The following is an 18,229-nucleotide window of genomic DNA, read 5'->3' on the forward strand; positions in this document are numbered from 1 at the left end:
CTACACACACATACACACACTCATGCCTGCGCACAGACATAAACACACATGCTTAAACACACACACACACACACGAATGCCTACACACACACGAACGCCTACACTCACAGCACTGCATACACAACACGCACACACATGCATGCATACACTCACACACATGCACCTGCACACATGCGCCTACACAAACACACACACATGCGCCTTCACAAACACACGCGCATACATACACACACACGCTCGTGATTGCGAAAAACATAATTTGAATTCAGGATGCCAAAAATTCAAATTTATATTTATATATATATATATATATATATATATATATATATATATAAATCTTTTTTTTTTTGAAGATGCCAGACATCTACTGTTCAGTTTTCGATTTTGAGTTTGGTGCCTCACTGTTTTCCTTCCCTTCCACATTTTTCAGGGGTCTCTTGAACTGCTATGCTTGTGTGAAGGACGAACAGAAGAAAAAATCTCGAAGTTTGTTTTATAGTATCAAACACAGATTGTGGAGGTGAGTAGAACTTGCTGTAGAAATGAGTGAAAGAGTTAAGGATACGTTTTTCAAAATAAAAAAAAAATCCTAATTTGTTTTCCAAATGACATATAAAGAAAGAACAATGTAATTTAAAATAAAACTTCCACAGAAACATTACTTTCCATTTTTAGCTAAAAATTTGTAATTTTTTGATGAAATAATGAATTATTCTGTTCATTTAAATATTTTAAAAAACAATTTTAAACAATTAGCCCAAAATTTGGTAATCGGAAACAACTTTGTTTTTTATCAAAATAACGATAAGAAGCACACGTTTGCATTTGGTGCCTCAAAAATTGTCCTTATAAGCTTAGAAATATCTCCTCAATCACTAGATTTAAACTTAATGGAACATATTTGGAGATATCTAGTAGCTAGATTACGAAAATACACCATTGAAACGAAAAGCGAACTAGAAACAGCAAGACTCGAAGTGCGGCTGAACACTTACTCAGAAATTGCACACAAAAAAAAAAAAAAAAAAAAAAAAAAAAGAAAGAAAGAAAAAAAAAAAAAACAATGAAATCTGAAAAGCTGTTGTTGATACTGCATGATATTCAATTAAATAATAACTTTGTAGAAAGTTAGTTTATTTACTAATTTTTTGATTTTTTCAAAGTGTACAAAGACTTTTGTGGGATAAAACTTCCGGCAATTTTTGATTTTTGATTTTTTTAAAATTATGTTTTAATGTTTTATTAAAAATTTTCGTGTATTTTTATTAAGAATAGATCGTAGATCTTATAATAAAATACCTATTCCGAAATATTAATTCTAACCAATAGATAATTGCCTATTTCATTGAAAGTCGTAGGTGTACGAACACTTTTGGGAGCCACTGTACATTCATTATTGTGCTTTCTGGTATTTTAATTAGGTATGTGTTATTACTAATTTTTTTCATTAATTAATGCTAAATAACACAGGGCAACAGTGATTTTGGTGCTGGGATTTTCGGAACTGATTTCGTATGAATTTGGTACCCTGAGTTCAAATATGACATCAGTTTTTGCCCAGAAGCTCTAATTTCTAAGATATAACATTTAAATATACATAAAACAGGTTTAAGTTACATCTATAGATCAAGTAAAACAGAAAACAGGCATTTTTTATTTCTATTTCATTGTACAAATAATAAGAGATTGATTACCAAACAGTCCAATTGGGCTCTTGGACATGGGTCCCTAATTTTTAATAGCCTCAAAATGACTAAAATTGTAGTAGTCTTACTTAAAAAAACTTTACCTTAATTTTCTTTCATTTTCTTAAGTTTTCTTCTATATTTATTTACCTTTTTTACGTGTACTTAAGTATGGGATACTCTGCCTCCCAAGAAATATTTTTAACTAGTGGTAAAACACCTCAACACCCCTGAAATGGTGGTTCCCCATTAATGTTTATTTATAAGGTTTGACTTCAGAGGACCGCCCAAAAAATGCTTATTTCGGGTCACCCGCTATATTAATCAGGCCCAGAAAAATATTGTATACAAAGATCCAGCTTATCACACATCGCGCGAAACGAATATATGCAAGCCAAGAACTTACAAATTGACCTTAACTTGTTGACGCGTTGTTACTAAACTTGTCAAACTTTTACTGCATCTGGAGAATTTTCTTTTAAGTAACTAGATTGCAGGATGACAATAGGGTAAATATGCGAGAAGCAATCCCTGTTTAAGAAGCCTACACTTGCTTTAGAAGTGCGCAAAATGTAGTTAAAACTGCACATTTTGGGTAAAACAGCAGCACTTATCTAAAAAAGTAGAGCTGCTAGAGAAAAACTAATTTTATATTTCGATTTAGAGCCCCGAACATATCTAAAATCAGTTCTCAAATTCTGGGCACCAAAGAAAAAAAATTTTTTTTGTTGCCCTGTGTAATTATTCAACGGTTTTTTTTAATGTTTTTTCCCCCACAAGCGATAAAATCAACAGAATGTTTGAATGCGTGTTGGAGTGTGATATGTGAATAGTGGTCTTTCAATCCTGCACCCCCCTCCCCCTTGAGAAAATCCTGTGTGAGCCACTGATTAAAAAACCCAATTGTTTGAAAAAATCGTTGCCCTACGAGAGTAATATTAATATCAAAAGAGATAGTAATATTAAGTATTAGTATTAAATATAGTTAAGTAATAGTATTTAACAGAGTAATATTAATATCATGAGAATTTTGAATGAATTTCTTTCCATCAAACATGAAGTTCACTATCATTTGCTCCAGTAGTCGTTTTACTATCTTACGCAAATAATAATAAAAAACGGGGCCAAAGTGAGGAGGCCCATAGGATTTTTATCACGAGTTACTTGTATGGCTGTGAAATATAAACTAGTTGGGGAAACTGTTGATGTCTTGAATATTATTATCATCGAACATCAAACAATTAATCAGAAGGTTGAATAAATAAAAATATTAAGCCGCAGAATTAAAAAACATAAATATATACTTTTATTTACAATTAATCACCAAAATATCAAGCGCTTTTTTTACTCCAAACTTGTTCCGCTATTTTTTTAAATTCCTATTTATGGAATTCTAAATTGAAAGTTAAAGTTATTATTTTTCTTCTTGCAACGCAACGCCTGCAAGGCTTCGCTCTATCTTTTAGCTCGATGGAAGGTTTTCCTGTCCGTTACAGAAACCATTGATATTTGATCGATTTTAGATCGTTGGTGTTTTTTTTCCTTTGATATGGGGTATTTATATGAAGTTTCGCGATGAAAACATACTATTTCTGAAGTAAATTCACATTAGAAAGAATGAAAAAAATATATTAAAAAAAAAAAAGAAAAAAGAAAATTAACTTGAATTCTGAATTCAAATTATGTTTCTCGCAATCACGAGTTGCAACAGGACCTTGCTCATTGGGGCTATTGTTTAAAGAAACGGCTCCTGTCCCCCCAAGCCTGCCCCTTCTCCTGGGCGGTTACGTGTGTGTAGTTGTGTGTGTGTGTGTGCGTAGACCTGTGTGTATGCACGTAGGCGTGTGTGAATGCACCTAGGCGTGTGTTTATGTGTGTAAAGGCTTGTGTGTGTGTGTGTGTGTGTGTGTGTATGTATGAGCGTGCGTGTACGACATGGACGCCACCGACCACTAGGAAGCAGTGCTCGGAGTCGCGCGTGCAGAAGACGGTGGGCGGCGGTGCTGCAGAGGCCCCTGGTCCCAGCTGAAAAAGGAACCACAACGCCAAGGACGGTCAAGTGAGGACAATAAGCAATCGTGATTGCTCAAAAAAAAAAAAAAAAGAAAAACTGAATGTTAACGGCACCAGTAACAGACAAGGGTCCAGGAACAGACAGTCGTAAGTTTTTATTTAAATAATAAGAACTTCAGGCGGGTAAAACTGATGTTGCTGCGGCCATCCAATACAGTGCAACCATCTAGTGTCATCAGAGTGAATTTTATGAGCCAGTTGGTATTTACAAGGCAGTGGTGGAAGGTTATGAACAGCCACCACGAGGTCCACCGGCGTTTCAAGTTCATTTGAATTTAATGAGGTTTTAGATCTAAAATTAAAAAACTTTTTGAATAGAAAAGGGGAATTCTGTCCATTGCTCATCCTTTCCGCATCTTATCTGTTACTGGGAATCATTGTCGGTGTCTGTTACTGGCGGGTCGGACCTTTTTTTCGAAATTGAACAAATAAAAATAGAATTAACTAAGAGATATAATGGAGGGAGTGAAGAATTTTATTCGTGAAGCCCAGACCCCTAGTCACGTGACAGGGTTTAAAGCTAAGCATTGGAAGAAATCGGGTTTCTTTCACATGTTTCAGGTAGAAGATGCCAACCATTCGTCGTTGATGAGTCACGTGACTTGGGATGTTTGTGTCAGCTTTTGCTAAGCTAATGATAAATACAAATACAAATACAAATGTGACGACCAGCAACAGGCTCTGGGCCCAGCTAGGCTGGTCCTAGTCAATTAATTAGTCCCCAATGAAGATCAATGGCCCTCTTAAAGCTATCCACTCCCTTGCTCATTACCGCCTCTTCCGGTAAGCTATTCCAAGTGCCCACGACCCTGCTAAAGTAGTAGTTTTTCCTGATTTCCAAGTTAGCCTGAGATTTAAATAGCTTAAAACAATGACCCCTTGTCCTGCTTTCCCCGCAAAAATTTAATCCATTTACATCTTTCATTTTGATAAATTTAAATAACTGAATCATGTCCCCTCTGACTCTCCTTTGCTCCAGGCTATACATGTTAAGCCTATTAAGTCTGGTATCATAATCTAAATCTGAGAGTCCCCTTACTAATTTAGTTACCCTTCTTTGAACCCTTTCCAATACGAAAATATCTTTCTTCAGATAAGGCGACCAAAACTGAACAGCATACTCCAAATGAGGTCTTACTAAACTCCTATATAAAGGCAGAAGAACTTTCTTAGATTTGTTTGAAATAGATCTCTTGATGAACCCAAGCATTTTGTTGGCTTTGTTACTAGCAATACTGCACTGTTGACTAAACTTGAAGTCCTGATTTATAAGGACACCCAGATCCATAACATTTTCTGCCTGATTTATGACTGAACCCTGTAAATGATATCTCATACGCTTATTTCCATGACCTAAGTGTAGCACTTGACATTTCCCTACATTAACTGCCATACCCCATTTATCTGCCCACTTAGTAATATGATCTAAATCCTCTTGCAGCTGTTTTACTTGTTCTTCATTTTCGACAATCCCCATAACTTTTACATCGTCAGCAAAACAATTCATGCTTCCAGAAATATTTTCATTGATGTCATTCATAAATATAATAAACAAAAGAGGCCCTAAAACTGATCCCTGAGGAACCCCACTTAAAACATCACTCCAATTAGAATGATTTCCTCTCACAACTACTCTTTGCTTCCTACCAGTAAGCCAATTTCTAACCCAAAGTAAAGTTTTTCCTCCTATTCCAATGTCAGCTAACTTGCTGAGAAGAGCAACATGCGGTACCTTGTCAAAAGCTTTTTGAAAGTCAATATAAACAACATCCACACATTTTTTGTCATCTAAAGCTGAGGTAACCTTGTCGTAGAAATGCAATAAATTAGTAGTACAGGATTTACCTTTCCTGAAACCATACTGCAAACTAGTCAACAGACTATTAGTCAGTGGCGGATCCAGCCGATTGTTTTGGGAGGGGCCATCCGAAAGTTTTGAACAAACTCCGAACTCCCCAGAAATTTTATTAAAATGAAGTTTTAAAAACTCGATTTTCGGGGTATGGAGACATTAGGTGAGGGGTGGATTTAGGAATCTCCCTCGAAAATGTTTCAAAATTTAAATTTCCGAGTAATTTTTGAAAATTATGAAACTAAAAACGCATTTTGTTTATTTTTGATGATGTACGGAGAAAGGTCAGGTTTCGGGAGTTGGCCCCAAAATACTTTTTGAAAATAAAGCTTAGAAACCAAAATATTCTGTCATTATACGTTAAGAAGTTAGAAGAGGAGGTGTGCTCTTCTAGCTCTTCAGCTGTCAAACCTAAAAATGCACCTTTAGGTAATGTTAGCTTACATTAAAGGAAGTGTGAAGGTTCTTAGAATCCTTCCTTCCTGGAAATATTTTGCCTTTGAGGCTCTAAAAATTCCATTTTTAACTATATGTATACATATTTTAGAAAGGGGTGGAAAATTCGTGAGCTCTTCCAAAAACCTTCTTTTTAAGCTATCATCACGATATAAACTAGGGAGGGAGGGGGTCCTATTAAAAATCGTTTCTAATTGAAGTCCCAAAAAAATTCATTTAAGTTGCTTTTAAGAAAGTTAAGTGATAAGGGCTGAATAAGCTAGTTTCCGTTGACATTTTTTCCAAATAAAAGACTTAAAATGCAATTTTTTGTTGCATTTGTGAAAGGGCATAGGAAAGGGGAGTTCTCCCCCTAGTTCCGAAATTAAAGCCATAAAAACGAAAATTTCGGCTCTCTTTGTTCTTGTGAACAATAGGTATACTCTGAGAATAGCAGCATTTAGAGATCGTCCAAGTGTCTGTAGTTTGAATCGAGAAATGATGTAAAAGATGGAGAAAAATTTTGGAAATAAAAGTTTTGTTTTGAATATAGGGATATAATTTATCTCCCAATTAAGGCCTACACTTCTTTTTCCGTAAAACACATGTGCTAAATTTTGTTACCTTCTCATAATATTTTTTTTGTTAAAAAAAATTCCTACAATCACAAGGCTTTGGGAGGGGCCATGGCCCCCATGGCCCCCCTCTAGATCCGCCCCTGCTATTAGTCTCTAAGAACATCATGATCTTAATTTTGATCAAAGTTTCGAAAATCTTACAGATCATCGAAGTCAAACTTACAGGTCTATAATTCCCAGCAAGACCTTTAGACCCCTTCTTGAAGAGTGGCGTTATGTTAGCCAGCTTCCAGTCCTCTGGCACCGTCCCCGAGTTATAAGAAGCATTGAAAATATTCAAAATAACATCCACTAATTCCTCTGCACATTCAACTAAAATTTTTGGATAAATATTATCTGGTCCCGGAGCTTTAGTTGCTTTAATCTTTTTCAAATGAAATAAAACCTCCTCCCTGGAAAATACAAAATCCTCAAGCTGTATAATAGCTTGTGTCTTGTTAGTGTCAACTGTTGAGATACAGTTATCGTTAAACACATTGGAAAAAAAGTTATTCAGAACATTTGCAATATCCCTATCGTTTTGGATTAAATTTCCATACTCATCAACCAAAGGCCCAATTTGACTGTTTCGAGCTTTCCCAGAATTAGCGTAAGCAAAAAACCTCTTAGGGTTCCCATCAATGTCATCTGCCAGCCTTTGCTCCAATTCCCTTTTCTGAATCCGTACCAAATACTTAAAATTTCGCCTTGCCTTACCATACTGGAGCCTCTCCGCACTCTGACCAGTTTCTTTAAACTTACGAAAAGTGGCTTGCTTATAATTAAGAGCTTCTTTAGTCTCCCTGGAGAACCACATGGGCCAAATTTTGGTATTAACACCTTTTCTCCTAAATGGAACATAGTCCCCAACGGTTTTAGCAAGTTTATCCTTAAATTCCGTCCACTGCTGATCTACGTCGCTATTTTCCAACCCTGACGAAAAAACCTCTTTCAAGCTCTGCCTAAGTGCAACAAAATCAGTGTTTCTGAAATTGGGCACAAACCTAAAATTATCATCTTTGCACACTTCAAATTTAACCCGGAATCTAATGCTGTTATGATCACTATCTCCAATATGCTCCCCTACACTCAACCCCTGAACAAAACTACCTATGTCACAAAAAACTAGATCCAAAATTGCCTCCTCTCGAGTTCCCTGAGTTACAACTTGATTTAAGAAACAGTCACCAATTACTTTTAAAAATTCCTCTTCTTTGCCATTACCAGGATAAAAATTATTCCAATCAATACCCGGAAAATTGAAATCCCCCATTATGATAACGGATCCCTTACTGGACATGTCACTAATAATACGGTACATCTGCTCATCTTGTCCCTGGTTTGAATTAGGTGGCCTATAAATGTTTCCAAAGCGTAGCTTTTTGCCCTTACTGCTCATCAACTCCAGCCAAACCATATCAATATCAGTAGGCTTATCATTTATGACCAATTCATTGCAAATAAAATTGTCTCTAACATAAAATAAAACCCCACCACCTCTTTTACCTACTCTATCCTGTCTGAACAAATTATACCCAGCAATATGTAATAACTCTGCATCAGATTCGGTAGCCCATGTCTCAGTAATTCCAATAACATCCAACTTCTCATCCATAACTATGCTTTTCAATTCATCCATCTTGTTCCTAATACTGCGAGCATTGGTATAGAAAACTTTAAGCATGCCTAAGTTGCTTTTATTTAACACCTTGAAATTTCTTAAATTACAATTGTTAACATTACTACTCTTGTGATGACTAAGGTGATAAGGTGCCGTTACCCTACTGCAGATGAACATTGCTCTAAAAGGTTTTGTAAAAAAATATTTTGTTCTTTGAACAACATCGATGCTAGGCATAAAATTCGAAGTCAGTAAAAAACAATCGATAAAATCATGCTTAACTATAATTTAAATTTTAAATCTAAATTGAAATGGACCCAAATTCTTCAGTACTATTCGCATACATTACATTGATAATAACATATTTGTGTAAAGGTATAAATATTTCTTTTCAACTTGGATAGTGGTTGTTCTGAAAAATACAAACACTATGGTTACACATCACGTTACGTATCTTTTTTCGCCGACTTCAAAAATTATGTTTAAAAATCGTATCGATAGGGTTCGAAAAAATGAAGTTGTTTTTTACTTCGTAGAGCATTTTGCAGCTGCAGTTTTGAAGTACGCTCTATTTTATACTCAAAAATAGTTTTATTGGCGGTAAATTTGTACCTTCAAAGTGTAAAAAATTAAACATTTTTATTTTCAATTTGATTATTAAGAATATGTGCGTTTTTTTTTTTTTTTTTTGTTTTTTTGAGCAATCACGATTGCTTATTGTTCTCACTTGACTGTTTTGATGTGCTATCATTTTATTTTCGAGCCAGCACCCTCTGCAGCACCACCGTCGACCGAGTGTCGCACCTCACGATGCTGCTCTTCTAGCGAAAGCCATCTCCAGGATGCGTCACTTACTTGCCTACACCTACACATAAACCTACACACACATGCATACGCCTACACACACCATGCAGACACCTATACACACACATACATCTACACACACATACACCTACACACACAAAGACATACACACACGCATACATACAGACACGCACACCTACACATACACACAACTACCCACACATACACATACCCCCCCACACACAAACACATATATACACAACTAGCCACACACATACCTACACAAACATACAGAAACCGCCCACGCACAAACAAACATACCCCCCCCCCACTTGCACACACTCGTGATTGCGAAAAACATAATTTGAATTCAAGATGTCAAAGTTCAAATTATTTTTTTTCTCCCTCAGGATTTTGCCCGCATACGCCGCTATTTTGGTTTGTGTCTTTTTAATACGCAGACTGATGTCGGGACCGGCAGCTGGTTCAGATGTCGGACATTTTTTAGACAGTACTTGCAAAGTCGCATGGTGGCAGAATTTTTTATTCATCAACAACTACACAGACTTTGAAAACACGGTAAGTTAAGTGTTAGTTTTACTGAAAATTTCGTGTTTCGTAACACGCTCAGACGTGTTATCACACACGCGTTACCGTAATGTACGTCATTATCTACTTATAATAACTGGTCAGCCATGAAATTCCAAAAATGTGGTATTTCGAATTTCGATCTTTCATTTGTGTCAAGATTAAGATTCTTCTTTCTCCTTCTTTCTTTTTCTTTTTTTAGTGTCAGATTTAGCTTCTGATGAAAGTGAGAAAATTGTGCATTGTTTACTAAGTTTCGTAATAGTTAGCTTTTATGGTTAAAGAATACCTGAAAAAGTTAAATGAAAAAAAAAAAAACGCAGGGTGTCATCCATGGCTGAGTGGTGGAAGCACTTGCTGTTACGCCAGAGGGGTTGTGTGTTTAATCCTCACCACGGGTATTTTTTCTGCCTTACCCTGAGTTACGGTGTTACGGATTCTTTACGATACTCTAGATCAGCGGTTCTCTACCTGTGTTTTCGCGGACCGGCATCGATCTGCCGAGGAATTTAACCGGTCCATAGAGATATTTGCTAGTACATGTTAAAAAGTAAAATCTTACAAAGAAATAAAGAAAAGAAAAACATTTTTATAATAATATCTTATATAACGTTTTTAACCTGAATTTTACGATTAATTTTCGTTCTTTTCTATAATCTTTAAAAAAAGCTATTACTGCTGTATAACTATTGCATTTCTTACTCATCTTATCATTTGAATATTTTTGGGGCCCTTCTTTAGCTCCACGAGGGGCATCGGTGGCCGTATGGTTTCGCCAACTGCTTTGTAAGCAGAGAGGCGCGGGTTCGATTCCCGCTTGTGGCCCTGGGCGTTCCTTCATTCCTATGTAAGGTACATCAGGGTGGGTCGAAAAAAGGAAATTTTTGATAAGCAACTTCTAATAGTAAAAAAAAGTTATGTACTGCCATCCTAAACATGGCAAAAATAATGAAAAAAATTAATATTTATGTCTTCGGATCGCGCATTGGCAGCAAAAATTGAAAAAAAAAAAATGGTCAATTTTCAAATATTTTTATAAAAATCCAAATGTTCAAAATTTTTGTTCAAATCCCATTTGAATGCTTCCTTTTAATAGTCTTTTAATATATCTTTGATAATATTTACATTCCTTTGCAGTTTTTAGTTCGCGCATAAGCCGCAAAGTTACGTGAAATCAACCAAAAATCGACGTTTATAGCTTATTTTGTATATTGCAGTATTTCTTCTTTTACGTTCCAGTTGTGTATTTTTTTACAGTCAATGTGTACTATACAGCTCTTTGCTGTAACTGCAATTACATTATGTTGCATTAACAGCCCAGAACCCACCTCAAGTTGGTGGTTACATGTTCCTCCCTGCAGTTTCCAAGAAAAATGGTTATTGACAGGACTCCTACATTTTACATTGAGGATCGCGAGCATAAAGGTTTTCGCATTAATTCATATCCTGTCTCATCCCAAAACACACTTCCTACGACTCACTAACCAGTTTAATAACCCATTCCACAGCCCGAGTGTAAAAGAGCAAATTTATGGATAAAGCAACAACTGTTTTTCTAAAATTAAATATTATTAACTTAGAAAGAACTCGAAGTTTTGGAAACTGACTTGAAAAGCGAGCAAAAGTACTTAATGAATATTGTAATACAGGAAGGAACTAGTATGTTGTGACCATCACGGAACTTTCTTCTATATTTTTCTTTTTTTTTCTGATCCCTTTCCATACTTGACGAGGAAGCAATATTTCCAACAAAAACAAAATTACACATGTAAAAACTTGACGACCATCTCAATGTCTGAATCATTGCAAAAGCAAAGCAAAGAGCGAAAATTGAAAGTTAGTTTAAAAGCCTTGCTTGAATTAATTACAAATAATTTATTTGTTAAAAAACCTAAGATGGGAACAGTTAAAAGTTTTAAATCATTGAGATAATATTTCCGATCATTTCCATACAATAAAACGTAGCATTACTTCTTGAGATAGGGCACTCAAAATGGAAAAAAAGAACGGGCTTTTGCGTTACCCCCTTTTTAGCTGTTGACACAAAAATAAAATCAGTTCTTATACCCACTAAGGGCTACTTGCCGATAAATTTTTCTTTCATTCCGTTCATTATTTCTTGAGATACAGCAGTCACAATTGACGACAAAAAACGTTCTATAGCTCAACCCCCGTTTGAGTTATTGACACCAAAATTGAATCAGCATCTGTTCCTGTTAATACCAACATGTGGACCAAATTTTGTTTGATTCCGCCAGTTACTTCCTGAGGAATAGCAAGCACGCGTAACTCAAAAAACGTCCCATTGCTCCACCCTCCTTGGAGGAATTCGCGCCAAAAACTAATGGGCACAAGTTCACATAGGGGCACATATGTGTACTAAATTTCGTTCGATTTCATGTGGTAGTTTTTGTTGTAGAGCGGCCACAAAAAACTGGTCACACACAGACGTGACACACATACACACACACATACATACATACACACACACACACATACATACACACACACACACACAGACAGAGACATTTTCCAAAAATGGTCGAAATGGACTCAGCACACCTCAAAACGTTCGAATCCGTCAAAATTCGAAATTCGAAAATTTGCACGAATCCAATACTTTCTTCTATATATTAGATATAGAAGAAAGTAAAAATCACGAGAAATACGCAGACGACAATCTATTATGATTTATCTTTCTTATTGTTGCATTAATAAAGCTTTTTTTGGTCGCAAAAAAAAAAAAATTAACACCTCTTAGAGCGATAGGCGTCAAAATTGAACCAAAGCCTGTTTACATATGGATTCACATATATTCCAAATTTCAACCAGAGCGTAGCATTACTTCTTGAGATAGGGCACTCACAATGGAAAAAAAGAACGGGAGATTGCGCTGCCCCCTTTTTAGCTGTTGACACCAAAATAAAATCAGCTCTTATACCCACTAAGGGATACTTGCCGATAAATTTTTCTTTCATTCCGTTCATTATTTCTTGAGATACAGCAGTCACAATTGACGACCAAAAAACGTTCTATAGCTCAACCCCCGTTTGAGTTATTGACACCAAAATTGAATCAGCACCTGTTCCTGTTAATGGCAACATATGGACCAAATTTTGTTTGATTCCGCCAGTTACTTCCTGAGGAATAGCAAGCACGCGTAACTCAAAAAACGTCCCATTGCTCCACCCCCCTTGGAGGAATTTGCTCCAAAAACCAATGGGCTCAAGTTCACATAGGGGCACATATGTGTACCAAATTTCGTTCGATTTCATGCGGTAGTTTTTGCTGTAGAGCGGCCACAAAACACTGGTCACACACAGACTTGACACACACACACACACACACACACGGACACACACACAGACAGACATTTTCCAAAAAATAGTCGAAATGGACTCAGCACACCTCAAAACGTTCGAATCCGTCAAAATTCGAAATTCGAAAATTTGCACGAATCCAATACTTTCTTCTATATATTGGATATAGAAGAAAGTAAAAATGGGTGAATTTGATCTTTCTCTCACAAAACAAAGACGTTTTAGTCATTAGCTTTCGTTAACGCGTGATAACGGAGTGCTGGGGCTTTATAATACATATTTAAACTAAACTACTAATGGAAAGAAGGCAATCGTAAGTAATATCTTTGCTTCTATGGTTTGATATAATTACAATTTTTTAAAAAAGAACGAATTTCCGTGAAACATGGTGTAGGGAGACCGGGGCAAGATGACTATGGTAACAATTTTTGTTGTTTATTAATTTATTTTTAAGGAAAATAAAATTTCCTTTTCATGAGCTGTTAGAGTGGTCCTTTGTTGTATTGTATATAGTACCATTTAATTTTTTAAATGAACTAAATGAAGGACATTTTTATTTTTTCATAACCTTAACAAATCGTTATCTTGCCCCAGTACTGGGGCAAGATGACAACACTGAAAAAAGTTAAATACAATTTATTTTTTGAATATATTACATAGTTTAACAAATTTTTACTCTGTTTTTACATCTTACAAAGCATCAAATTAAGCGCAATGAATTGCAAAGTAATGTTAAAGTGTTTAATTGTGCAGCTAACATTAGTCACGAATAAAAATGCCATTTTCATAATTGGAACATTCCTCACGCCACCACTCTTTGCATTGCAACACTAGAACCATTCTTCTGTTGGAGGGTCACAATATTTCTCTTTATAAGCAGGACTTGTAAAGAAGAAGTATTGTCATCTTGCCCCATGTTTCAGTTCGTCATCGTGCCTCGGACTGACTATTTGAAAATATTTGTTTTCATTACTACAAAGGAAGGCGATTAATTGACGTTTATTCATGGTAATAGGCAGTATATGAACTAAGTTACTCATAAATACTAAAGAGAAACAATCTATCATTCCTGTATCTTTAGCAGAGCTTATTTACACATGCACAAAAGTTATAACGTAGCAGCAGTAAACAATCAGAGCTTCAGAACTAACACAAATATGACTACTTCAGCGTCTTTATACTAATGCTGAACGAACAGCCGATAGGAGAGCCAGTAGTATCCAGTTAATGCTGTTTCCTAGTGAAAAACGGAAAAATTATGGCATTCGTCATCTTGCCCGGCTCGTCATCTTGCCCCGGCCTCCCCTACACTTCCGTGAAACATGGTGTACACTTCCGTACACTATCCGTGTACACTTATTTAAAGTTACAACATCTACAAGTCAGATATGTGAAAAATCTTCCAAACATCGTGGTTCCCGTGATTCAAAGAAATGCTTACTTTGTTATTTTTGAGAAATTGTTATTGGTCATGGCAATACACTAAAGGCGAAATATAAAAAATTGGATAACAGTAGGGTTTCTGTACAACACTGAAAACTACCAATCAAGAAACACTTCTATAGTTATAAGAGAATTTTTTCCATCAATATTAAGATTTAAAGCTTCGAACTACAGCAGTTAGTTGATAGGTCAACGTTACTTCCTCCGCTTCAGTGATGTGAAAAACAAGGATATATTATCTTTCTAGAAACTATATATTTGTTTTAGTATGCATTCAAAAATTTCCATATCACACACGGGCAGTGGAATGGATTGTGAAAGTGTTCAGTGAATCTGCAGAAATTCATTTGAGGTATTTGACGGGAGAGACGGATTTATGTAAAAACCAGGGTCCAATTTTCCAATAGGCAGAATAGGCAGCTGCCTACTACACTGCCTACTACTGCCTACTGCCCACATTTTTTAAATTAATTTGTTATTAAATAACGAGTGTGCTGCCTTTGTGCTGAAAATTAAAATAATCAATCAACCAAGCGGGTGTCGATTTTAGAAAGTGTCGTTGCGTTTGCCCAAAAGTCCAACAGAAACAAGATTGGAGTTTGACTAAGATTTTTAATGCTATACTATAAAGTTAAAGATAAGTTTATTCAGTACTGGTTTCTTCAGCGATTGACGTTTATTTTCTTTTTTACATTATTAATATTTAAAAATTGATTTCTGTTAATAAGTCTCGGAGGAAAATGAGTGACCAACGAGAAAGACTGAAGGATTTCAAATAGAGGAAACATGCTGAATTAAAACCGAAGAACAAAAAAGTCTTCAAAATTTTCTTAATCATGATGTTTTTTTTTTTCCTTCAAATGGGCAGTTATCAAAAGTGAGAATTTTGGACTCTTTGCAATGTAATCCAGTTACAATTTACTAATAAAATGCAAATTAAGATTTACAAATGTTGCAATATTATCTCCAAATTTTCCGAACCGTCAGCAAAATTTGCCTAATAAGGAATTTTTTTGGAGATCGATGTGACCTCCCATTGGGGCGCCGGGGCGCCTCTAAATGTGAAACGTCATCCTTTCTTCATAAACTAGATAGTTAGAATTTCGAAAACACTTTTTTGCGCGTTTTTGAGTCAAGGATATTTTGCTTCTTTTAAGGGGAGGGGGCGGCAGATTTCAAATCCGCCTTAAAGGGGCAGGGATAAATTCGGCCCTGATGAAAACTTTTTTATTTTTCAAACATCAGTGCCAAAAGTGAGTCGTAAGTCCAACTTCAGACTTTGATCGAAACGTAGAAACTTGTTTAAAACAATATAGCTGTTATGAAAGTTACTTTACCAATGTATAAGTGTTGCCAATAAGTTCAGTCTTCTTGGGAAGTGCAGGGAGGAACACAAAGTGCAACCACCTACTTGGGGTGGGTTCAGTGTTGTTAACGCAACACAATATAATCGCAGTTCCAGCAAAAAAACTGTATATCGCACATTTACTGTAAAAAAATACACAACTGGAATCTAAAATAAGAAATACTGCAATGTGAATGTAAATATTTTCAAAGGTATATTAAAAGACTGTTAAAAAGAAGCTTTTAAAGAGGATTAGAACAAAAATTTTGAACATTTGGATTTTTATAAAAATATTTGAAAGTTGACCGTTTTTTACCTTTTTTCCAAACTTTGCTGCCTATGCGTGATCTGAAGACATAAATCTTAATTTCTTTCAGTATTTTTCCCATGTTTAGGATGGCAATACACAACTCTTTTTTGTTATTAGAAGTTGCTTCTCGGAAATATCCTTTTTTCGGCCATTCTAATGTACATCTTTCATGTGTATTTTTCTGGAAAAAAAATATGGAAAAAGGTTGTGGATTATTAGAGGTAAAAGTTTCTCCTATATACCCCAATGTGTATCATAAATCAAATCAAATGCCACGTATATATATATATATATCTTACTAATATTATATATGCGAAAGTTTGTCTGTATGGATGTATGGATGGATGTATGGATGTATGGATGTTTGTTACTCTTTCACGCAAAAACTACTGAACGGATTTTGATGAAAGTTTACAATAATATAGCTTATGCATCAGAATAACACATAGGGTAGTTTTGGTCCCGTTATGGGGGGAAAAACCCCTTAGGGGGTAATAAAACACAATTTTTGTATAAATTCTCTAATATTGGGATGAAAAAATACTTGCACATATTTACATTATATGTCCATCGAAAGCTCTGATTTTTCTGCTGAAGATGGCACCTGTTCGAAATTTCTAAGTAGAATAAAAAACGAGTTATGAGCTTTTTAGATCCATGTTCGAAGGCTTTCCTCAACTCAATACAGTATTTAGTGTATCATCTCAACTCCCTGTCGATAGCGACAATTGTTGTATTGTTGACTTTCTTTGCTTTTCGTGATTGTTCAAGGCTTTTCTCAAGTCAAATCTTAAAGTAAGATTTTTGCACAAGATTGGCAAATAATACATGATTTGGCTGATGATTTTCCATTTAAACGGAACTTTAATGTAATTAATGGTTTTTATTATTATTTATGTTAATTGAACACTTACTCATTATCCAAACAACCAGCAGATCGCCAAAATTTTTGCAGAAAGATTTCCGTAGCTGATGCATTTGGCAGTTTTTCCAACGTTGCTGTTTTTGAAGCCGAAGACTACGTCATAATGTTTCTCAGCTTTCACCATGTAAACAAAATATCGCCAATCAAATAATTTTCAAAAGACTTTTTTTACTGTGTTAAATAATCCAGCAACTAAATTAGGCAAATCCATAAACAGCACAAAAACTTCCATTAATTTTCCTTTTTGCACAATTTCAAACAATCACCAAATTTTATTACTTATTTTGGTAACATTTCGGATGAAACTGTTTAGCGCCATTTTATGGTGACCAAAAATATCTCAGCATCTGGCGACGATATCTCTGTAACGAAAATTAATATCATATCGTTTTACAAAGTAAGGAAAGAATGGGGGAGCATCATCGAAGGTACCTCGAAACGACTTTCGCAAATTCGGTAAAATCGCACCAAGAGCCACAATGATTGAAATTTCCCGAAATAACTAAAGCAAGTATAAGGGGATTACGAGCGCAGCTACTTTTTTTTAATCACTTCGTACTTCATTAGCCATACAGAGAAGGTTTTAGACTCCATGTTAAAAAAAAAGTATCAACAGATTTTTTTTTTTAAACATGAGAAGATTAATTTCATGTTTTTTAAATTTGTATATGCTTAAATATAGTGCTTTCGTTTCTAAATCAATACTACTTTGTTCTTTATACTTATTGCTATTTTAGTTTTATGGGTAAGGAAGAAACTCGATTTTTAATCACGTCAAAAAGATGTGTTTTAAATTCTTTTACTTAAAACAGAAAACAAAAGCAAGTAACGATTTTTTCTAATAATTATTACTGACCCAGGCAACGCCGGGTATTTTTGCTAGTATATATATATATATATATATATATATATATATATATATATATATATATATATATTAGGGTGGTCCTTTATTTATATGGGAAAAAAAATTTCGGAATTCAACAAGTGACGCACCGACACTATGGTAAAAAGTAACGTGTGCAAAATTTGAACTCGATCGGTCAATAATAACACGTGCCCCTAGGCCGTTGAACTTTAACACTTTTGACAATTTTCCCACAAGTCCTTTTTAAAGTTTTTACTTTCCAGTACATCGTTTCTCCTAAGTTTGCAAAATATTTTTACAGAGGGGTAGCATTAAAATGAATCTTTTTAATTACTTTATATCA

At 35.2% G+C, this 18,229-nt stretch overlaps 1 protein-coding gene across 1 annotated transcript in view; it reads left to right on the forward strand.

The window, feature by feature from the left end:
• LOC129227719 (nose resistant to fluoxetine protein 6-like) overlaps nt 1–18,229 on the forward strand; it is a 111,858-nt gene that overhangs the window by 61,649 nt on the left and 31,980 nt on the right. Inside the window, exons 8-9 of the mRNA XM_054862325.1 lie at nt 431–520; nt 9,498–9,666. Coding sequence (XP_054718300.1) covers nt 431–520; nt 9,498–9,666 — 259 coding nt within the window. The remainder of the gene's footprint in view (nt 1–430; nt 521–9,497; nt 9,667–18,229) is intronic.

The sequence above is a fragment of the Uloborus diversus genome, chromosome 1 (genome assembly GCF_026930045.1).
Source record: "Uloborus diversus isolate 005 chromosome 1, Udiv.v.3.1, whole genome shotgun sequence".
Classification (NCBI taxonomy): Eukaryota; Metazoa; Arthropoda; class Arachnida; order Araneae; family Uloboridae; genus Uloborus; species Uloborus diversus.